At 38.3% G+C, this 23889-nt stretch overlaps 2 protein-coding genes across 2 annotated transcripts; one reads left to right on the top strand and one right to left on the bottom strand.

Annotated features, from left to right (window-relative positions):
* Positions 1-50: 50 nt before the first annotated feature.
* Positions 51-9166, bottom strand: susd5 (sushi domain containing 5). Its single transcript, XM_016462641.1, has 5 exons — positions 8776-9166; positions 6370-6568; positions 3874-3983; positions 1819-2007; positions 51-1664 (listed from the first exon to the last, which is right to left on the bottom strand). The coding sequence occupies exons 1-5, from the start codon at positions 8849-8851 to the stop codon at positions 193-195; spliced, it is 2046 nt and encodes a 681-aa protein (XP_016318127.1). The 5' UTR covers positions 8852-9166; the 3' UTR covers positions 51-192.
* Positions 9167-11664: 2498 nt separating this feature from the next.
* Positions 11665-22935, top strand: fbxl2 (F-box and leucine-rich repeat protein 2). The gene is made up of 14 exons (XM_016461782.1): positions 11665-12145; positions 12721-12782; positions 13210-13264; positions 13363-13437; positions 13698-13792; positions 14268-14432; positions 16261-16387; positions 16482-16556; positions 16655-16785; positions 16868-16928; positions 17056-17100; positions 19267-19323; positions 19477-19689; positions 22657-22935. The coding sequence occupies exons 1-14, from the start codon at positions 12116-12118 to the stop codon at positions 22762-22764; spliced, it is 1299 nt and encodes a 432-aa protein (XP_016317268.1). The 5' UTR covers positions 11665-12115; the 3' UTR covers positions 22765-22935.
* Positions 22936-23889: the final 954 nt, after the last annotated feature.

Here is a 23889-nt window from a genome sequence, read left to right as displayed (position 1 = left end):
ACTTTGCATGTTGGTTACAGAAAGCTTTGTTATCCTAGAAAGACAGACGATAGAATGATAGAACAATAGATAGATAGATAGATAGATAGATAGATAGATAGATAGTGGACGTAGACTGTAATGTTCACACATAAATGGCTTTGTATGGATGACTGAGTAAGCTGTGTGGCTTTATGAGGATCTGTGTGACTTTTACACAGTCTGTTGTAATTCAATGCACTGCGTTTGCCTGTTAGTTCCATTGAGCTGGTAGTGAGAGCTCTTTTGTTGCCTCTTTTTATAACACCACACCCCCAAGACCACACCCATCACCGCTGCTACGATGCCAACGATAATGGCCGCGATCATGGGCCCACGGCCTGAACCGTGACAGGGGTCTTCTGCACAAGCACCCTCTCCAGCCCGCTCCTGTTGATCAAGGCTGTGATCTCCACCTCTTTCCATCACGCTCCGATTTTCAGGGTTTTCAGTTGGGACGTGACCAGGGATGTGCTCCAGCAAGTGGTCATCGAAGGTTTCCCATGGATCCTTGATGACGGGTGTTAGCATGCTGGTGATATAATCAGGTGGACCATCCAGATGTACCATCCCAGAAGGTGTGGATGTGTTCTCAGGGCCCAAGCCGCCTTGACTGGTGCTCACGTTTTCAGGAGCGGAAGCTGGTGTGTACGGCATGGGCCGCTTGTGTACAGCAGTATCATCTGGACTGGGTGTGATCTGAGTAATGAAGGTGGTGGGCTTCACCTCCACACCATTTGGACTGTCAGTAACACCATCAAACCCCAATGTTTTGGATCCATCAGAGTCTGTTTTCTCTGGTGTGTAAGTTTCTTTCACCATTTCATCTTCTGAAAGTCCTTCAATTGTTTCCTCATAAGGTGTTACAACAGACTCTTCCTTTTCAAGTCTGATTGTCCCTTTACCAAGCTCCTCCTCGTCTCCTTTCATGTGGATTGTGTCCTCAGGAGTTTTTATTTCTCCATCTTTGTCCTCCTCAGGGCTATCAATCAAACCCCTGGTCTCTTCTTCCACGGGGTTTTTGGTTACATCCTCAAACACCTCAACTTCCGAGTGGCCAGTCAAGGTCTCTGTTTCTGACTCCGCACCTTGTTCTGGCCCTGCCTCCCCTGTGGACTCACCTCCAGCTTTATCTTCATCCTGAGTAACAGGGTATCCATCTAGCCAGGACTCGTCTGAGCCGCCGGCACTGGGACTGGTAGGTTCATCGGTGGGAGGATCTGTCGTATAGTCACTTTCCTCTGCGATAATGTCAGTACCAGACTGGCTGTTGGTTGTTTTGACCGTCATGTGACTCTCATCTTCATTGGGGTTTTTAACAGAGGAGAAATCAGTGGAGCTACCCGGCTGCTCCTTCTCTTCCTGGAAGGCCTCTGAAGGGAACCAGAACATGTGCTTCTGACTGAGTTGAGACACTGGAGGTTCAGAGACTGATATAGTTGAATCTCCATCATTCTCCTTCTCCTCCTCAGACATGACTGTCCGCTCAGGCTCTGGTTCAGGCTCAGGAGAGGATTCTTCTACTTCATGAACAGTGGACTGCGTTCCTCCTGGATTCAAAGAAATATGATGCTCCTCCCTCAGATTCTCAAGGAGATGGCCATCTGTGAACTTATCTTCATAGTCGATGTGGCCTTCAGGATCATCTGCAACAAATAAAACATATTGAAGACTACGCAGCTACACCCAAAAGCCAAATAAACCCTTTGAACCTCAAAAATTATGCATCTTGGAGCCTCTGTCTCATATTCAGCATGGCTCCTTTTATTTTTAAATCGGATCATTGTGTTCGCAGCTCACCTTTCACGCAATGCTGCACCAGGCCGTACCATTCTCCACAACCGTCACAAAGCAGGCTGAAGCCCGTATCTCCATTGGGAAGTTTGTATCCTGGGTCACAGCTATACAGAAGTTCATCCCCGAGGTCCAGACCAGTTTTCCCCTGCAGATGTGAGTGTGGGAATGAAGGTGGCTGCCCGCATGGAGCATCTGATGGATGAAAGGTGAAGAGCGTGTCATAAATTATAAAAGAAACATTTCATAAAGTGAAAAGGTTAAATTACATGCAAAGCCAGTTTCACACTGCACACTGTCAGACTCACATTGTGACAGCATTCTATAGAGACAGCTTTAGAAAAGAAAAGTAATTTCTGGAGTAATATATTGAATAATCCCTTTATTAACATCATAAATTATAACAGGGTTATAGGAGGTTGGCTGCTGAGAATCTTTACCAATGTGATGGTAGTGAAAAATAAATATACTAAAATGTTTTTGAAATACATTTATACTACAAATACATTTACATATATATGTGCTTAATAAAAATACCCTGCAATTGTACATTTAGTATACTACTCCGGAATACTTAAAGTTTGCTAAATTGGAACAACAAATTTTATACTTAATGCACTTTAATTGTGCAGAAGTAGTGCTGAACTAAAGATATACTGAAGTATTTGATTGTGCTAAAGTGGAACTATTGCAAGTATACTTTGGGTACACTTTAAATATCTTGCATTAAAGACTGATATTATTCAAAGATCATACAATCCTCATCAATAATGACATTAAAACATTAAATTTTAGGCTTAATATTAAGAAATATGCATTGTGCACAAAGTAGTACTCCATATAAAGTTTAATTATAATTTTTATATCAGTAAGTCTCAAGTGATATATGTCAGGAAATATGTTAATAGATTTGAACTATACTAGTGAGAGGCAGTAGTTAAATCAAGTTTTTTTCAGCTCAGACTCCTTGCTAAGGTGAAGGGTTTTTTAACTTGTGCTGAGTTCGAGAGAGCTATACGTGCTTTTATCTCATCTCGACTAGAGTAGACTACTGCAATTCAATGTATATTGGTATTAACCAATCATGTATGAATCGCCTACAAACAGTACAAAATGCAGCTGCTAGACTTTTGACTGGCACTCGCAAATACGAACATATTACCCCTGTCCTACTCTCTTTGCACTGGCTGCCAGTCCATTTTAAAATAGAGTTTAAAATTTTACTTTTTGTTTTTAAGATTTTAAATGGACTGGCACCTTTGTATCTTTCTGACCTTTTGAGTTTACACAGTCCAGCTAGATGTCTAAGTCATTGAATCAGAAACTTTTATTGGTTCCTAGATCTAGGCTGAAGAGAAAAGGTGACCGGGCTTTTGCCATAGCCGGCCCTAAATTGTGGAACAGCCTTCCAATCTCTATTAGAACAACTGCAACAGAATCCCTTTTTAAAACAAGGCTTAAAGCCTACTTCTTTGAGAAGGCATTTAGTGTATGAGCCAACAGGAGTTTATTATTTCAAATTATTATTTGTTTGTCGTGTCTTACCATTTTATGTATTTTGATTCCTTTTAAACTATATTGTTCAGCACAATGGTCAACCATTGTTGTTTTATTGTGCTTTATAAATAAAATAAATGAAATGAAATTAAATATACTTAGTAAGAAATACATTGATTTTTAAAATATTACCTTTTTACTAGGGGAAATATAATTAACATGAAGATGGGAAGCACATTTACATCCAAATGGCAATTACTCCAAATCCCAAGCTATAAACTAAATAGTTGAAATAGTCTGGATTTTACCTTTATTTGTTTATTTTTTATTTAATGAACGGAGTCCCTCACAAGATCATCATATTTAGGGGTCCTTGACATAAAAAGTTTAGAAACTCTGTGTTGGCGCTGAAACTAACACACATCCTTTTGCTCTTCTGTTTTCACATGCGGTATGAAACAGGCCAAAGTCTTTAGGTATGTGTTACATGAAATAGTCCCTCGTGATCCCTCATAAGTGAAAAAACACAGTCCCCTTCTCCAGTTTCAGTGATTTAAAACTGACCGCTATCTTTCACGCAGAACACGCCCAGTCTCTCAGTGTCCGCAGTTAAATTCTCCAACTGCATATCAACTGGCCTCAAACTCCCCGGGACGCCACTGCACACTGTAGTCCTGAAAGTAAATTAGAGGAATTCTTTCTCAATTTTTTTTGTCTTTTTCATTATAAAGGCAACAGACATGATGTCACTGTTAAATTCTGCTTACATAGTCAGCTCATGTACTATTTCAACACACACACTTTATGCAGTATATCCCCATCACATTGCTATGTCTCCAGTGTTTGTATAAATTTACATAACAGGTCTGTTTTCTGTCGTGCGTGCGTATGTTTTTAAAGCTTGTGTCGGCCAGTACCACTCTCTGATTGTGTGTCTGTTAGAACAAAAATGCGAGAGGGATTAAAATATGCAATAAGCCACAAGAAACTCATAATATTTGGGGTCTTTGGCATCAAAAATCTGGAAAACCCTGCATTACAGTGATTTTACCACGCGGTGTTTGTAGACAACGCAAAACAGAGTGTCTTAAAACCCTATAATAGTGATCAACAATTAATCAACATTTAGAAAAACATTTAATCATTAAACAGTTGAACAAATAAAAAGTATTATTAATCACCAGAATAAATAGCTCTTCCACCAAGTGATATTGTTCATTATTTTAACTGTAGGATGTTCGCCGTTTCCAAGCAATATAGCAACGTGCCGCATTAATATAGAATGTGACGTTTGCATTTATAGTCATTTTACAATGGCTTCAAACAGAACTATCAATTATTTAAAACTTGACTTCAAGAAGTCAGTCAAGGTTTCTGAATATACTGTGCATGTCTATAACCAAGAATGTCTGTCTGTTTCGCCCCAAATCTTTTAGAGACATTCCTCCAAATGTTTGTGACATTGCTTACCTCACCTTTTAACACTCAGCTGTGAGGTCTTAATCAGAATTATGAGCATGTGGGTATGTCTGAGTGGGTGCAGAGGGGGGCTCAAACCACAACCAGACTGCTTGAGTCCTTACCAGACCGGACTCTCCTGGGACAGTGTTAAGTTACTAGGAAACACCCATGTCAAAGTTTAGTTATTAAGGCTCAGCTGCACTGAGGTAGATTGTAGATTTTCACGTGTATGTCATTTATGTGCAATTTATGTGTCACGACCGAGAAATCCATGTGTAATCTATAGGTTGTTCTGAAGGGAAGGCCACTCCTTTTGGCAAAACTTGCAGATGCAAGTGATATTCAACAAAGGCCTCAGACATTCACAAATTCATACTTGATAACAACAGAATGCTTTGAATTTTGTATTCCAGACTTATTAGAAAGAAGTGTACAGCTTAGAACAAACAATACTGAAGTAAGCTTATTTTTCTTACCCCATTGCTTTTTTCTTGTAAGCATAAATGTAAGTGAATATATATTATTGTTCAAAAGTTTAGGTTCAGTAATACTAACTAATCACTAAGCAAGGATGATCAAAAGTGACAGTAAGGACAACATTTCTACATTACAAATATGCTGTTCTTTTGAATTTTCTATGCATCAAAAAAAAAAACTGAAAAAATGTGTGAAGGTTTCCAATTAGGGAATTAAGCACCACTTTTGTTGATAATAATTCAAATATTTCTTGATCATCAAATCAGCATATTAGAATGATTTCTAAAGGACCATGAGACACTGAAGACTAATGATGCTGAAAATTCTAATTTGCAATCACAGGAATAAATTACATTTTAAAATATATTCAAATAGAACATAAAATTAAATATATTTAAATTGTAATAATATTTCACAATATCACTATTTTACTGTATTTTAATATGCAGCCTTGATGAACATAAGAGACTTCTTTCAAAAATATGAAAAACATCTTACTGACCAAAACTTTTGAACATATACCTAATATATGTACCAAATTGTAAATTATGTGTATTACAATAAAATACAATAAAATTTAATACCTACTATATTTTATACAGTAAATATTATTATATATTATTATAATATATATTATTTATTACTATATAAAAATATAATGTTTTGCCATTTGGTTTGATATTTTGTTATTCAAGGCAATGCAATTCATATTTTATGTATTTCTTTACTAATACTTTTAGGGCCCACTATATATATTTCATTTTAAAAAGAAAGAGTCGTTTTGGGCCACATTTTCGATGTGATAATTATTTTGGGATTTGTGCGTAGTGGTAAAGTAATACACCTCAGCAATGGAGCAGCACAGAAAATGAACACACGGAAGGTGCTGATGTGTTCCCTCACAGCAGCTCAGGTCCATTTCTCTCAGGCCCTGAGGTGTAAATAGTAATGTTCTGGCTGAATTCACAGGTAGGATTCTCTCTGTCTTGCAATCACACACAAAAACACAGATATACGCAAGCAAGCTAGCTCATTATTGTGCCTCAAAAAAGCACAATGCCCGTTCAACAAAACAACACTTTGATTGACAGCATCTGTTCTTCAGGTAATTAATGTTCTTACCCAACACTCGGTCCGGAGAGCCAACCACGTGAGCAGGCTGAGAAGGCACATTCCAACACTGCATGATGCAGGTGGGCCCCGGATGCCACCTGGGCCCCTTGAGCCATACAGGCATGTGTTGCAGCCTCGAACCCTTTCTCCTGTCCACCTTTTGGAAAACTCTCCAACTCCAGTAAAAACACACGTCCTAATGGAGAGACTGGTAAAAAATAAACCAGTGTTACTCCTAGAATGCACATTTAGCATTACATTAGTGAGAATACATTACCTCAAACAGGGGAAATGAGAAGGACATCAAGAAATTAGGAGAATGCAAGGATATAACCACAGCAAGTTGATATCTACAGGTGGTATGAATGCTATGAATTACAGCACCAAAGAGCTTTGTATGGCTAAAGGCAATTTTTAACAGCAGGATACTACCTGAATAGGGTCGAGTGAGGGCAGTTACTGTATAAAGTGTATTTAGCAGTGTTTTGGCAGTGTGAAGGTGTAAAGCTATACCAAATGAGGGTTAAAAAACAGAGATAAACAGTAAATATAAAGACAAACAGAAATCAGGTTCAAAATGAATCGTCATATACTCTTAAAAATAAAAATAAAGGTTCTTTATCAGCATCTATGGTTCCATGTAGAACTGTTCAACTGCACAAAAAGCTGATTATAGTCAAAAACGTTTCTTTAGATTATTTAAAAGTTTCGCCTTTGGCATTGCCAAAAAAAAAAAAAAAAAAGGTACAAACATAAATCCATTTTTATCACAAGCCCCACCCTGACAGACTATATTGTACACACATACAATATAAACACACATCAGACAGCATCCTATCAAATCTTACATAAGGCAGCTCCTTAATAACATCATTAGTTTGTCACAGTCTCACACAGAAGAAATAAAATAGCAGCTTCAGTGAGTCAATTCCTGTGTAAACCATCTGAAATTGAGCTAATTATAGATCAAAATTAAACCGAGGTTACATGCACGTCACCAAACATGCAGCATTTCCCCCCTCATAATAGAATAATGTCTCATGCCTCCATTTCTAATAAATACACATCAGTTAACATCATCATTTGGGATCAATTTGAATTGGAACAGATAAAGTTAGCAGGTTGGTGTCAGTGAGGTAAATCCAGACTGAGTCATGTTCAGAAGTCTGACTAATCAAGCAGACCCACCACAAACAACCCGTCATCTATCGATCGTTTGTTACAAATTCATTAGTGTCATATTGATGAGTCTGTTATGCTGATGTGAAGATATCAGGGGTTTGTGGTGGATGAACATGAAATTCATTAAGTGAATTAGATCTTTAGGTAAAGGATTTTGACTCCACTAACAACTAAAAAGGAAAGTATGACAGCAAATATGTATAGAATACAGTACATGTGTGAGAAAGGCCAGTTAAACATAATTTAACATACTTCAACATACAATACTAAGAGCCTCTAAGACTCTAAAACTATGAGATAAAAATAGGATAGATGCTTTATGTTGTGTTTGGATAATTAAAAAAGCCTACAACAACAGACCAAAAACACATAAGCCATATTTGTTTTTTCGAAGTTTTCTTTCATTTGACTTGAACTATTCAGTTCATTAAAAAGATGAGAATATGTGGTTTTTCTTAAAAATCATACTGACACAGTGAAACATCTAAAGGGGTCCTATCAGTTGTATAGTTCTCTTGTCACATGACAACAAAATGGCTTCTTTCATGTTGGATACGCCAGACTGACTTTGAATTTGGCTGACAAATTATTTTAAATATTAATATTTTACAACAACAAAAGATTAATTTGATAAATAATACTTATTACAGACTATCATTTTCTCTTTTTTTCTCAAGAATTTCAGTCTTTGAATGAGCCTCCAGACACCTAGACTTTTTTTTTTTAAACTTTGTTGCATAAGAAAATTATTAAAACAAATTGAATATATTCAAGTCACAGTATACACTGATTTTAAAGTATTTTTAAATAACTTAATAGAATGAACAAGATGGATCACTGACCCATGCATTTATATATATTTATACATTATATATATATATTTAGAAAGTGAAACTTATTTTATTTCAGATTTTCTCATTTTCCTTTAGTTTAACTTGCTGTACCAAAATAACTCAAATTCAAGCTGTAATAAAATATAATACAATTTTAATATAGACATTAAAAGAAACTAGAAATTACAAAAAAAATAAATAAAATTACTTAAAAAAATTACTAAAAAAAATAATATACAACTATACACACACACAAAGATTTATAACCACACACCATCCAAACAACTTTCTAATCTTTTGGAAGCTGGACACACGCATGCGTCCATTCATCACCTCGCGTAAATGTGTATTGCAGCGCGTGAAACAAATGACCGCAACCAGATCATCAAGAGAAACCCACCGTCCGCGCGCGTCAGGCAAGCCAAGTATCCCAGCAGCGGCAGGAGCGCGAGCTTTCGGTGACAGGCTCGCCCCATAATGAAACAGTGTTTCTGGAAAAAAACGGAGGTAAAACTTTTCCAAATCTGCCAGGAAAGGTGAAAAATCCCAATTGAATTGCGCTCTCCAAACGGACAGGTCCGATGATTCCGGTAGCCGAGAGAAAAGAACTAATAGGCGCAGTGACAGAGGTGCAAGGGGAGGTTTATCTGACCAAGAAGTACATTACCGAGCTGCTCGTGCGCTCGTGCGAAAACTCGCACGGCGTTGTCAGTAAATACGTCATGACTCAGAACCTGTGCAGTACCGCATGAGACCAGATGCTCCAAGCACTGGGATTGTTCCAGTGCCGTGGGGAGTCCGGCTCATAATGGTTTGTGCCTCCCTGGCACAGAGGAAAGTTTGCCACCGTGACCTACTTACTGTAGGATGACACATAATTACATGCAACAAACCCTAAACCAAACCCTAATCCTATAGTAAGTGCATGCTGATAATTAATATTATTTCAGTATTGTTCAGTATAATTAATATTTATTCAGTAATTAATATTATTCAGTATTATTCAGTATAATTAATATTTATTCAGTAATTAATATTATTCAGTATAAAATATTTCAGGATTTTATTTTATTTTATTTTTACTTCCCGTGTAATGTTTTTTTTTTTTCTTTTTTAGGAACGGACCCTTAATTTTGGTGAGTCTTTGTCACCATTGCGCTCCTGGCTGCATGTCAGTTCAGAACGAGGAGGACAAAACCAACTGTGTCTGTGTCCCAAATTCTTGGGGCCAACCTCAGGACACAGTAACTTTGATGAAGCTGCCCAATATGGGCGCTGTTGGACACTATGTGACGCGAAAGCATAATGGGTGTCTTGGCCCACTACAACCACCCATACACACACCCCCACTCACATTCATTTAATTGTAAAGGCTTTTATGTGTACGTCTGTGCTGGAGAAAGAGATAGTGAGCGTGAATTAGCAAGTATGTTTGTTTTTTTAGTGAGTAAGTGGCAGGATTGTGGCCAGCGCAGGCTGAGTGTGTCTGAACAGCTTCTAATGTTATTTACTTCAATAACAGAGCTATGTGTGATCCTAAATTCCTTACCTTATTATTTAGTCAAGGTATTAGCCAAACAATTACAGCTTAAAGCCGGCACACACAGTGCTAGAACTTTTGTGAACATGCATACATTTGAACTACACTGACTTTTTATCACTTTGCAATGGAAATACTACTTTTGAATGTTCTCTGAACATTTTGAAACCTGTAGTAATGAACATCCAACTACAATGTTTCAGAAAAACATTCCATTAATGATGTATAATAACATAATAATTTGTGCTAACGTTTTGAGAACGTTATTAAAGACCAGATAACTTTAAATAAACGTTCATTTAATGCTACTAGAATAATGTGTGTTCTTAACTTTGAAAGAACCTTGCCCAGAATGTTAGCCAAAATTCTGAGAATGTCCCCTGTTAGCTGGGGCTTTTTGGTCAAATTATACACTTCTTATTTTTATATCAATCCGTTCTATTTCTGACATTCATTTGTTGACAAAACATTCTTTTCATAGTCTTCTGGCTCATTCACACAGTCTTTGGCAAACTGGTAGCAATGTTCTTGGCTTCCATCTTGTTGTCCTGCCATGCACACCATTCTTGTTCAGTCCCTGATGGTGGCCTCCTGGACAACCTTAGCCAATGTAAGAGAGGCCTGTAGATGCTGATATTACTCTGGGGTTCTTTGGAACCTTCTGGAATCTTGCTCTTGGAGTGATTTTTGTTGGATTTCACTCCTAGTTAGAGTAACAGTTATGTTAAAGTTCCTCCCTTCTTCCATTTTAAAGACCAAACCACCCTCAAACTGATGCAGAAATAACGAGTTTTTAGCAAGACCATATCTACACAAACTGCATCTCTTGCAGGGAAGTACCTACAGTTCTACTAAACGTGATAGCTGAATAATGACTAACTGGGAGATACTTAAAGACTGTTCAATAGCTGAATAATTACTAATGGGAAAATATTCAAGCGCCGTTCACAGACTGAAAAATCACGAAAGATCAAGTCACCTGCAATGCGGCTCTCTTTCGCCCTCTGCTGTTGACCAGGAATACTGCATTGCAAAAACACAGTGTCTATTCATATACAGAAATTAGCATTTTATGACATTCAGACTGTCTGATTTTTCAGGGCTGTAAAAAAACAAAACAAAAAAACTTTTTTTGAGAGAGATTTTGTACCTTAACTGAAGTATTACTGAATTTAGTTGCATTTCCCAGATATAGCCTAATAATACACTGCGTTTCTATTTAATTTAGACTTCCAAAGTACATAGTAAATTTTTTTGCATGTCATCATGGCATTGCTGAAGACAGACAAACTTGTGTAAACAGACAGCAATCATTTTATGACTATTCAACTACCAATCAACAATAAAGCTGTATTTAACAGTCTCAGCTAATTGGTTTCAGTATACTGGTTACAGTTTAACATTTGATGTTAATAGAGACTTTCAAAACAAGGACATTTAAATGAAATAAAAATACGTAAATATAGTTTAATGTGGAAATGTTTTACTTGTCTGTGTTGGTTAGATGCTTTGAAACTAAAGCGAATACAATTATGACACAGTGTCCATATTTTCACATAAGCATGAATGCACATCTGCTCTGCTAACATTGAGACATTGTGCCAAAATATAGTCGATGACATTTAATTCTGTATGAATAAAGTGTCACTTTTCACTTCCCTACACTTCCATTTGTGTGTTAACCACGACACACCTATGCAACCTCATACATCATTACCAAAACAAACCGACCACGCGTGTTTTTCCCGCAAAAGTGACGTCAGGGCAGCCACTAGTTTGAACCCCTGGAGCGCACGAGCGCGTTCTCAACTCCAGTGCTATTCTTTAAGCTTATTTGCCAGACAGCCCTGGCATTTTATTGGCGTCGTTTAAAGATTAAGCAGCACTCACTTCAGGCAGGAATTTGCGCTCGAGCGGAAATGTAGTCAGAGAGGCAGCTCGGGAGGCGGAAGTGAGGTTAGAGCAGCAGTCTGCTCCGTCCATATTATTATTGTTATTTTGGCTGTGTGATGGTTCACGGACGGCGGCCAGCCCGGGATTTCTCCGGTTACCAGCGCAGACACGAACGGCTAGCACGCCACACGTTACAGCTGCGCGTCTGTCTCACTATAGTTTGATCGCCAGCGTTGACAAAACGCGCAAACGTCGCTGTGCGCAGCGCTTGCGGAGGACTGTCTTTATTATTGACACTGCAACAGACATGAACGGCATCACCAAGGGCAGATTTGAGGTAACTCATATCGAGCGAACTGTGATATTTTGCCCGAGGAAATGAAAACGGGCGGTGGCAGGCTGTGAGCGATGACAGTGTGTTTAAGCGTCTGTTTGTGTTGGTGGGCGCGCGCTCGCTCGCTCGTGTGTGTGTGTGTGTGTGTGTGTGTGTGTGTGTCTGCAAGGGTACTGTGTGTGTGTTTTGGACCGAGCAGGGCTCTGTTTTTACGTGCCGTGTTTAGGCTTTTGTTCGTCAAGGGTAATCCCGTCCTAACACAACGGCACCAGCTGACCGTGTCAGCAACGGGCGCTGCGCCTGAATCCGTTTAACGTTAGAGTTGGCTGGTGTTCTTGGAGTTTAGATCAAGCTGATTGGCTTGCTGACGTGCCCTGAATGCGAGGTCTTGAGAAGATGTCACAAAGCAGCAGTTATCTAAGACACTCGCTTATGCTATTTGTCCTTCTTGTGCAAGTGTTATGGGTGAAGTTGCACCAGGCCGAGGCGTTTCTGAACCAGCTTTGAGCATATTGGTTGTGCATGAGCATAACTAGGCTTTATTATGTAATTCATCTGTGTCATGTCATATTGTCCAGGTGTTCTCAAACAGTGATGAGGCCCTAATCAACAAAAAACTTCCCAAAGAGCTTCTGCTCAGGTGAGCCCATCAGAATGAATGACTCTTATTGCAATAGATGGCAGATTACGTTGTAATAAATTTTGTGAATATCTATCTGCATGTCTATCTCTGTATCGATCATCTATCTATCTATCTATCTATCTGTCTGACTATCTTCCTATCTATTTGTTGGTCTGTCTATCATTCTATCATTCCATCTATCGTTCTGTCTGTATGTCTAACTTGCATATCTATCTGTCTGTCTGTCTGTATGTCTAACTTGCATGGCTGTCTGTCTGTCTCTATGTCTATCTGAATGTTTTTAGTTTTCAAATTAAAATAGCTTTATTAGCCTGACATACTTCTGTATGTACTGTCAAAACATTACAGAAAGTGAGTAGAGAGGAAAAAAACTGAATAATAAACAAAAATAAACAAGTAATCAAAAAATCTGTTTTTATTTCAGGATTTTCTCTTTCCTGGATGTAGTTACATTGTGTAGGTGTGCCCAAGTATCCAAGGTATGTTCAATTGCTTGTTTAGTTCAAATTAAACGAAACTGTTTAGTATTAAAATAGTTTTCTAACAATACTTCCTCCTTTTCTCTGTGGATAAACAGGCGTGGAATGTTCTTGCATTAGATGGAAGTAACTGGCAGAAGATTGATCTTTTCAACTTTCAGACAGATATTGAGGTAAAAAAGTACATGTCAAGTAAATGTTTTGGTTTGTGATTGCAGACACAGTCTTGTGTGTTATCGGCTTTTGCTTTGTATGTATCAGTATTTCATCAGTAATATGTTGCTGTGTGCTTTAAATTGTCTGTCTGTGGGCGTTATGTGTGTGGGATTAACACTGGGTCAGTAGGCTTTTCTATGGAATCCATAGGCTGTAACGTCATCCCTGATCCTCTGTGCCTGAGCTCTCTCTCTCTCTCTCTGTGTCTTTCTATTAGGGACGTGTCGTGGAGAACATCTCAAAGCGATGTGGGGGGTTTTTGAGGCAGCTCAGTCTTCGGGGCTGCCTCAGTGTGGCAGATGCCTCCATGAAGTGAGCCGCATTACTTTTTGTTCATTAAAACATGCACTGTAGGATTGCGCAGTTCATGCAATAATGAAATTGTCCAATCAAAGTATAAAATAGCATTTGGCTGCATTTAAGCAACTCAAAGTAGCAAGTTATTAAAGCTATCTCAGTAAATCGTTTTTTGTCGTTAACTGGCTGTGATTTGTGGTGTTTTGTAGAGCACTTTTGAATGGCCCCGCCCATTATGAATATTATTGGTCCCTTTCCATTTAATTGCATATTACATAACAAATATCTTTCAAATAGCTAATTGGATTGTGCAGCAGTTTAGTTTTCACTGTGACAAATGTCTTGTCGCTGGAAATGTCATATTGCGGCTGGTTAGGAGATGGTGTAAGGATTATTTGTTGCTGTTGTTGTTTGCACCATGTTTACCATTTTTATTGTGTAGTTTTTCTGTTTAACATTGTCAGCTGAGAGGTTTCCTTTGATTTGGCAGGACCTTTGCTCAGAACTGTCGCAACATTGAACATCTGAACCTCAATGGGTGCACCAAGATCACAGACTCCACCTACATCAGCCTTAGCAAGTTCTGCTCCAAACTTCGCCAACTTGACCTGACATCCTGCGTGTCCATCACCAATCATGCACTTAAGGCCTTAAGGTGGGGCAGTCATAAGGTCTTGGGGACCAAATTTAGGGCTGGGTTATTTGTTTTGATTGTGTAATTAATGTTAAATAGCATGATGTTTATTGGACAGAAAATCATTGTCCTGAGCGTAAAATTGCTTCATTTTGTCAGGAGTTAAAGACTCCAATTTTAAACACTTGATGACCTTAAAGCTAATACACATGGACTAAAAAATGCAAAACTGTGATTTTGATTTTATGGAGTCTTTAAAACTTAACTGTGGAGTGTTAAATCAAAGCCTAGTTTTGATTTAATTGTGTCAGGAGGTTGGCTTTGTTAATGATTATGAGTCTGTCACCTCTGTCACATTTCTTCTAATGAATCTTTTCCACAGTTGTAGTAGATTATTCTGTATGAGCTGGTGAAACAGGAAATTCTGAGAGTGAATATTTAAACGGAGACGAAGAGCAATTATTAACTCATTGTTAGACATTTGAGATAATTGCTGTTTATATTCCCACATCTTAACAGTGCATGGTATGGTTTGAAATTCAGAAAGTACATTTTAAAAAGAAAATATTTATATTATATTTATATTTATTATTATTTAAAAGTTTTGGAAACAAACTTTAGTGGTTTATCGATCCTCATAAGAGGAGTTTATTATAACTGAAAAAAACGAAAAAAAAAAAGTATTTTTTGTTGTTGTTTTTTGTAATCAAGATTCTTTTTTTAACCGATTGAGTATTGTTTTTTTTACTCCACTGATTAACGGTTTAAAAGTTTACTTTTTTTTCTTTTAAATAACATTATTTTGGGTTTTTTGTGTTTGCTAGTTTTGGATAGTGCATGGATAAATGTTGTTTAAAGGGATAGTTCACCCAAAAATGAAAATTAACCCATAATTTACTCAAACGAATACAATCGGAGTTATATTTAAAAACATCCTGGCTCTTCCAGGCTTTATAATGGCAGTGAATGGCTGTTATTTTTCAATAGTCCAAAAGAAGTCCAATAAAGCACATCAATCCATAATAAAAACTGCCTCACATGGCTCCGGGTGGCTGAATAAAGGCCTCCTGTAGTGAATCAGAGCTTTTTTTGTAAGAAAAATATTCATATTAAAAACTTTATAAACACAAATCTCTTTCTCGTTCACAAAAGAGCACCGTTCCAGCGGATGACGTAGGACGTCGGCTTAGCGTAAGCTCCGGTGAGAAGTGACAAACATGGAAGTGCAGAGGAGAGAGCAAAACAAAACACTGGAGATGAATTAGAAGTAAAAAGCAAGGATTTGTAAAGAAAAATGTCAGAGGATTTCAATATAAGCCAAGAGAAGACTGGTTTTCCTTTGCTAAAGTAAGGAAACTTTGCTTCCTTTGCTCCTGTAAACAAACGTTGGTTCTCACGAGACTTACGCTATGCCTACATCCTATGTCATCTGCTGGAACGGTGTTCTATTGTGAACGCGCGTACGACAGTTAGAAGTTAGAGATTGTTTATAAAGTTTTTAATATGGATATTTTTCTTCCAAAAACGCATTGATTCGCTACAGGAGGCCTTTATTCACTCCCTGGAGCAGTGTGAGGCACTTTTTATTATGGATGGATGCGCTTTATTGGACTTCTTTTGGACTATTGAAAAATAACAGCCATTCACTGCCATTATAAAGCTTGGAGCCAGGACATTTTTAATATAACTCCGATTGTATTCATCTGAAAGAAAGTCATATACACCTAGGATGGCTTGAGGGTAAGTAAATCATGGGGTCATTTTCATTTTTGGGTAAACTATCCGTTTAAGTTATTTTTTAACGTTTTGTTTGCTTAATATTCTCTTATTGGCTCTTTCTGTCTGCTAGTGAGGGCTGTCGGATGTTGGAGAATCTGAACCTGTCCTGGTGTGATCAGATCACGAGTGATGGCATCGAGGCTCTCAGCCGTGGCTGCACAAGTCTCAGAGCTCTGTTTCTGAGAGGCTGTACACAGGTGCATACATCTATACAAGCACACGCTTACACAAAACACTTTGAGAGAAATCATTGACAGTGTAACATAATAATTGTTAAATGTGCCATTTCAGCTTGATGATGCTGCACTGAAGCACCTTCAAAAGCACTGTCCTGAGCTCATGACAATCAACATGCAATCATGCACAGTAAGACTTTGACTTATTACTATGCTGTTGTTAAATATTGCAAATACACACAATGTAAATTTGTTGGACATAACTAAGATGCTTTATCCATCTTGCAGCAAATCACAGATGACGGCTTTGTGAGTTTGTGCCGCGGTTGTCACAAACTGCAGATGGTTTGTGTGTCTGGATGCAGCAACATCACAGACGCTTCTCTGACTGCCCTCGGCCTCAACTGCCAACAGCTCAAGTAAAGCTTTCTTCATCTGTACGCAGATAAGCACACATACCCACACAGAGTCGTTCATTCACATTGCATGTGTCTTCCTCAGGATCCTGGAGGCTGCTCGCTGCTCACATGTGACTGATGCTGGTTTTACTGTTCTTGCCAGAGTGAGTAATCACACAAACACCCCAAATCAACAAAACATAAACGCATTGGATTTAGAGAGCATGCTTTGTGTTAGAAGACATTGCTGATGTGGGAGGATTCATAAACAAACTATGCCTTCTGTTTTAGAATTGTCATGATTTGGAGAAGATGGATTTAGAGGAATGTATTTTGGTGAGTTTAAAATTCCTAAGTAGTTATTTGGTGTATCGTTCCTAGTCATCATGGACGAGTTGTTTTTTTGTGCGTTGAAGGGTAAAATTTAGTTATTTTTATTAGCATCTTCAAATAAATAATGATAAGAAATATGTAATGTGCTATACATTTATTATAGCTGATAATATTGTAAATATTAATATAAAATAAATACAGACCATCATTCAAAAGTGTGGGATTGGTAAGATTTTTTAAATGTTTTTGAAAAAAGTTCCTTATGCTCATAAAGACTGAGGCTGTATCCGAAATCGCCCCCATACCCTCATTCACTATTCCCTAGGTTAGTCCACTCATACAGTTCACTTGAAGGAGGAAGTCGTGGCCTAATGGTTAGAGAGTCGGACTCGTAACCCAAGGTTGTGGGTTCGAGTCTCGTACCAGCAGGGATTGTAGGTGGGGGGAGTGAATGTACAGCGCTCTCTCCCACCTTCAATACCACGACTGAGGTGCCCTTGAGCAAGGCACCGAACCCCCAACTGCTCCCCGGGCGCCGCAGCAAAAAATGGTTGCCCACTACTCCGGGTGTGTGTTCACGGTATGTGTGTGTGTTCACTGCTGTGTGTGTGCACTTTGGAAGAGCACTAATTCCGAGTATGGGTCACCATACTTGGCCACATGTCACGTCACACTCACACTGAATGAAAACGAGCGAGTGAATTCGGACACTGAGTGTACCGGAAGGTCTGCCGCTTTTGCATAGTTTGCTTGCTGTAATAATCATTTGAAACTAATTTTGAATTTGAAACGGGCAGCTCCAGTAGTAAGATTAAAGGATTTATCTTGAACTCTGTCACGGAAATTATGTATAAACCCAGTGTATACAGTGAATTTGTATCTGTGTTGTATTACGCCGTGGACGAGCGCGTTGGAAAATGAATGGATGATTCAGCTGCAGGCGCCATCTTCTGGCGAGACAGATGCGGGAAATCATTCGGCGTGCGACTGTCACAGTGCCATTATGGGTTATCTCTAGCTGTTGAGAGTACATCGGTTGTACACTCGTTTTTGCGGTGCATTGTGGGATTGAATGAGTGCACTCGAGAACGTCCACTATGGTTTTGGACACCACTAAAAAAGTATGTCCCCTCAAATAGTGCCCTCTTTGAGGGTATAGGGGGCGATTTCAGATACAGCCTGAATTTATTTGAATAAATACACTAAAATACACTTTTCTATTTCAGTAAAATGTAATTTATTCCTGTGATGCAAAGCTGAATTTTCAGCAGCCATTACTCCATTCTTCAGTGTCACATGATCAGAAATCATTCTAATATGCTGATTTGCTGCTCAAGAAACATTTCTAATATCAATGTTGAAAAACGTTGTGCTGATTAATATTTTTTATTTGAAATATAAATCTTTTGTAACTTTTACTTTCACTTCGATCAATTAAATGCATCCTTGCCGAATAACTCACATACTCGGTCTACATTTTTACATTTCAATTTGCACATAATATACCTGTACTTACAACTGTCTATTGTTTTATACCTGTACATACAATTGTCGGTTTGTATATTTTTATTCCTTATTTACTTGTTCTATTTTTTATTTATTTTTATTGTTTTTTGTTCTGTCACTGTCATTCTGTTACACTGTGGAAGCTTCTGTCACGAAAACAAATTCCTCGTATGTGTAAACATACCTGGCAATAAAGCTCATTCTGATTCTGATTCCTCTTCTAAAAGTATTAATTTCTTTAAAGAAAGAAAATCTTACTAACCCCAAAATTTTGAATGGTGTTGTATTTATATGGGGTAAGTTGTCACAAGGCAGCCTACAACCACATTTTAAACAGTAAAACAACTGAAACAAAGAAACAATGTAAAACAATTTAAAATGTAAACAATTTATCCAAATTGTTTATTTTCTAAATGAATTTTTAATATTCTAATTAATCATTAAATATTCTAAATGTATGTAATTTATTACAATGAAAAGGTGAAAAAACTTGTGCTACCAGCACAGGTCAAATTTTCAGTAAAGTCTACCTCTACTATAAAGCCAAAATATTCTTTGGCTTTGTTTTTACTGCTGTTGAGCTGTGTCTGTTTCCTTGCAACAATTTATCCTGATTAGTCAGCATTCTAATATTAATGTTCTGTGTCTGTACGTGCCATTCAGGTGACTGATAACACTCTGGTTCAGCTCTCAATCCACTGCCCTCGACTGCAGGCGCTGGTGAGTGTTTGAGAGAGAGTGTGTGGGAGTATTGCTTCCATACTTGTTATTTATGGCTTTCTGTAAAGGAATTATAAAGCATGTCCATTTGTTTTCCGAAGCTCACTCTTTGTAGCCTGCTCACTTGGGCATATATATGTGTGTGTTTTCTAGAGTCTGTCTCACTGTGAGTTGATAACAGATGATGGAATCAGACACCTGAGCAGCAGTGTGTGTGGTCAGGAGCGTCTGCAGGTCGTGGAGCTGGACAACTGCCCCTTGATCACAGACATCACACTGGAGCATCTCAAGAGTTGCCAGCATCTGGAACGCATTGAGCTCTATGACTGCCAGCAGGTCACCCGTGCGGGCATCAAACGAATCCGGGTCTGTGGAAAATAATCGCTAGATATGTCACAACTCCCACACATAGTCTCAAATGCAACAACCACATACAGACAAAAATGATCCCCACTTATGCGCAGACTCAAATGTGCAGTGTCTGTTTACAGTGCTGGCAAGTAAGCGTGTAAATACTTATGAGTACTTGACAGCAATAATCAGTCACGAAAATGTTAATTATGTCACTTTTTCAGTTTCATACTGATCACATTACAATCTGTAACATCTACAATCAAATGTCAAAAAGGGCCTTATTTTTAGTTTCATTGGTTGCGGTGTCATTTTGGGAGTAAACTGGCCTGTTTTGTTGAACAGCAATTTGTGTCAATACCAATTGTGGTTACTTGCAGTCGGGGCCAGCTTTTTTTTTTACACATATTTGCACTTTTCTAGTAAATCAGTTAGCAGCAGTTTAATACAGAGCCTGCCTATAAATGCCGTCCCCTCAAACATTAATTGAATACAATGTCATTTCTTCAATATTTATTGTATCTAACTGTTCATTCTTAATTGAGATTTTTAATTGAGACATTTTAGACTTATTTTAAGAAAAACAACTTTGCATAAATATATTGAACACTTGGGAAACGGGCAATATTTCTTTATTAAAGTGTTTTACCACCATTTGGCTTTAATACAGATTCTAACCTTGTTAGAATAGATTCATACAACTTTTAAATAGTCTCCAGGTGATTGTCGTTTATCAGAACATCTGCCAGTTGTTTTAGAGATGTTGGAGGAGGGAATCGGATTCTCATTTCGTCTCAAAACCCTCCCACAGTGGTTGGGTCACATGATTTGTCTAGCCAGGGCAGATGTTGAGGTTCAGTCTGGTCAAAGACTTTAGATGTACAAAGATTGTGTCTTTGAACAATGATTGTGTCACTGCAGCTGCCGTTAGAAGCTCCGGTTACTATCCACCTTATTTTTCAGTGCAGAAGTTTGCCGTTTTCTGTGAATGTGTGAGACTTCTGGTTCATTAGCTGCTGTAGTAACAAAGTGCAGTAAATGGTAAAACTGTTTGCACTACAAACCATTGTGTTCATAATTAAGATAACACATTAAAATAATATGGTAAGACACACCAGTTTGCATTATCAAGCAGCAAAACAAGCGGTTTTGTACAGCTAAAAATAGCTGGAAGCAAATGAGACCGGAAACCACACACATTACATTTAGAAATGCCCGCGCCGCTCTTACGGGAAAAATAAGGCGGATAGAATCATTTAACGTTCTGAGATGCACACCTAGGATTGCACATGTGCATCAGCTGGTCTAACCTGAAAAATAATCTTTTTTGAGACTATTTGAGCATAAGAAACAACATTAATGTGACGGCGGTCATCAGATTTTATTGGTTATTTCAAATATAAAATTTAATTGTAAGCTTGGTTTTGGAGAACTTTGTTTCCCCGTTCAAAGAGATAGGAGCTGCTCTTACATGACTGAAATAGCTGCCAGAGAGGCGTTTCAAACATGGCCGCCGAGTGAAATGACTTGCCTTAGAGGGACTTTGGTTTGGTGCTCCAACTGTCCAGGTTTTGTGATAAAGACACTTTTTTTTTTTGCATTGGTGCCTGTGATTAAGGTTTTAGAAATTGCAGCTTTTTCATAAATGTTGTGAAGTTCTCTGTGGTCAGTTTTTTGAGAAAACAGGGTGTTCCAGTTGAATATTGAAGTTTGCTGTCACTTTGCTGCAGTAGTTCTGTGTTGTTTGGACACAATCTATGATTTACTTGGAAGTTTTCGCTGATACAGTCTTGCCATGCTTCATGTACACAGTCATGATTGTAAAGACTCGTAAAAACACCAAACAATTGGGCCATTAGGGTTACGGATGCTCCTGCTAAATGGGATGCCCAGGATTTGTTTATTTTGGAAATCTGGCAAGTCACCCATTTCACCCATGGCTTGTACTAAGTACCATACTGATAAGCAACCTACAGAACATAGACAATAAAAAGATGAATAAAAGATTGCAACATTTGTTTTTTCACTGTAGCATACATCAATTATATTAACGGGGTCATATGATGCTTTTTTAAAGATCATTATTTTGTTCGCCTAGAAACACGCAGCGTCTCCCTGACATAGCTGCTTCAACACTAACTGCGGTTACTGAAACCACGCCTTCTTTCTTTGCGTGCACATTTGGGCGCATTATGCAAATATTCCCACATAGTGACCTAGATATGTGGGGGCGTGTTAGAACGAGCCGTTTTAGGGGGGTGTGGCAGAGTCTTAACTTTGATAAAGAATATCTCTTTGGTTTTGAGACTTTAGTCTTTGCAACTTCAGGGATCTTATCTATTCACAAACAGCTTTTAACACTCCCAAGAGAAAGGAAAACTTGAAATCGCATCATATGACCCCTTTAACCATTATAATAATGGGTGTTTATACACATGCATATATATACATATATTATCAATAAATCTATAATTCAAATTGTTTTATTGAAGCAGTCTTACTTATTTTATTCTATCAAAAAGTAGAAATAAAACTATTAAAAATATTGGTTAGTAATGGACTTATCTTGCTTCACTATACAATATTGCTTTACTACAGACTTATTCTATTTAATTCTTCCATTTAAAGTCTTCTGTGTTAATCTTGAGTTTTGGTCTAGACCAGTGTTTCTCAACCCTGGTCCTGGGCGCCCCCCAGCACTGCACATTTTGTGTGTCTCCCTAATCAAACACACCTGATTCAACTCATTAGCTCATTAAAAGAAACTCCAGGACCTGAAATGGGTGTCAGAAAAGGGAGACATACAAAATTTGCAGTGTTGGGGGGCACTCAGGACCAGGGTTGAGAAACACTGGTCTAGACCAAACCTGACAAGGGATAGGATATGTTTATTTATTTTTAGATTGTAGAGAAAAATTACTCAATCCAGTTGTTATGTCATATTCTGCCTTCTGGCTCATTCTGCTGTTGTTTCTCCTGTAGGCTCACCTTCCTGAGATCAAGGTCCACGCATACTTTGCCCCGGTCACACCTCCTCCTTCAGTGCACGGAGGTGGTCAGCGTCTCTGCCGCTGCTGCGTCATACTCTGACAGAAGGAGGGGCTTCTGGGAGATCCCATAGAAAGTCAAGCTGTCAGACAACCTCTAAACTCTGCCCTGCCTCTGCTCCACACCACTACGAGACGCTGTGGGGGGTTGTGGCTACGGGAGGCATGGCTTGTTCACTGAGCGGTTGCCTGGCAGCAGGATGGACCTGAACAAGTTATGCAAAATAAATACAATGCAACGTGACATACGATACCACCTACTGGATATACAAGAAGAAAAATCAAGGAGCTACCATGTAAAATATTTCATATTTGGATATATAGTAAACAAATCGAAGGAAGTACTTAAAGCATTATGGAACTACTGAATATAGAACCGATACGCAAACAACATTGAGGCATTTTGATGCCGTTATGACGACTACACAGTGTTTACGTCCTGCTCCTCTTCCTCAACCAACAGGAATGCATTCTCTCACAACGAGAACAAATAGAAAGAACAGAAAACGAGCAGCAGGATGCAAGTCTCTGGAGTTTTGTAGGATATGCCTCCCGCCGATTGATCATGTGACTTTCTCGAACCTGAGAGCAGGAAGCTTTGAGCATTTCTGTCTGGTTTTGCGTGTGTGTGTGTGTGAGAATTTTTAAGTATAGAAAACAAAATATAACACTACAATGAATCAACCCGTATTAAAACTGGAGTAAAATGTTTTTTATTTTCTGTTAGTGCTCACCCTAATTTTAAGAGGATGAAAATTTACCTGAGCGAGCGAGGGGAAGAGAAGGACTGCGATTGTGCATGCGAGATAAAGTGGATTTTACTCCAGTGTGGAGTTACAGTACGTCACAAATGATGTGAATGTTCAAATTTAGACAATATACATGTGCTAAGGAAGGGTTGGGGGGAGGGGGTACATCAGGAATAGGTTATCATAAGTTTCACAATGATTCAGTGCAATATTAAAAGCCCATGCACATGTAACTGTGGTATGTGACAGGATTAAGAACACTCCGTATTCTGGTATTTCCTCAATTTTTCAAAGTATTCTCATCACAGTGTCCCTTCCCTGTATATTTACTGCCTATTACACTTTATTAAAGGCATAGTTCACCCCAAAATAAAAATTCTGTTATCAGTTTCCCACCCTCATGCCATTCCAAACCTGTA

Source organism: Sinocyclocheilus anshuiensis, unplaced genomic scaffold (assembly GCF_001515605.1).
Source record: "Sinocyclocheilus anshuiensis isolate Anshui unplaced genomic scaffold, SAMN03320099.WGS_v1.1 scaffold253, whole genome shotgun sequence".
Lineage (NCBI taxonomy): Eukaryota > Metazoa > Chordata > Actinopteri > Cypriniformes > Cyprinidae > Sinocyclocheilus > Sinocyclocheilus anshuiensis.
This window is presented reverse-complemented; position numbering and strand designations above follow the sequence as displayed.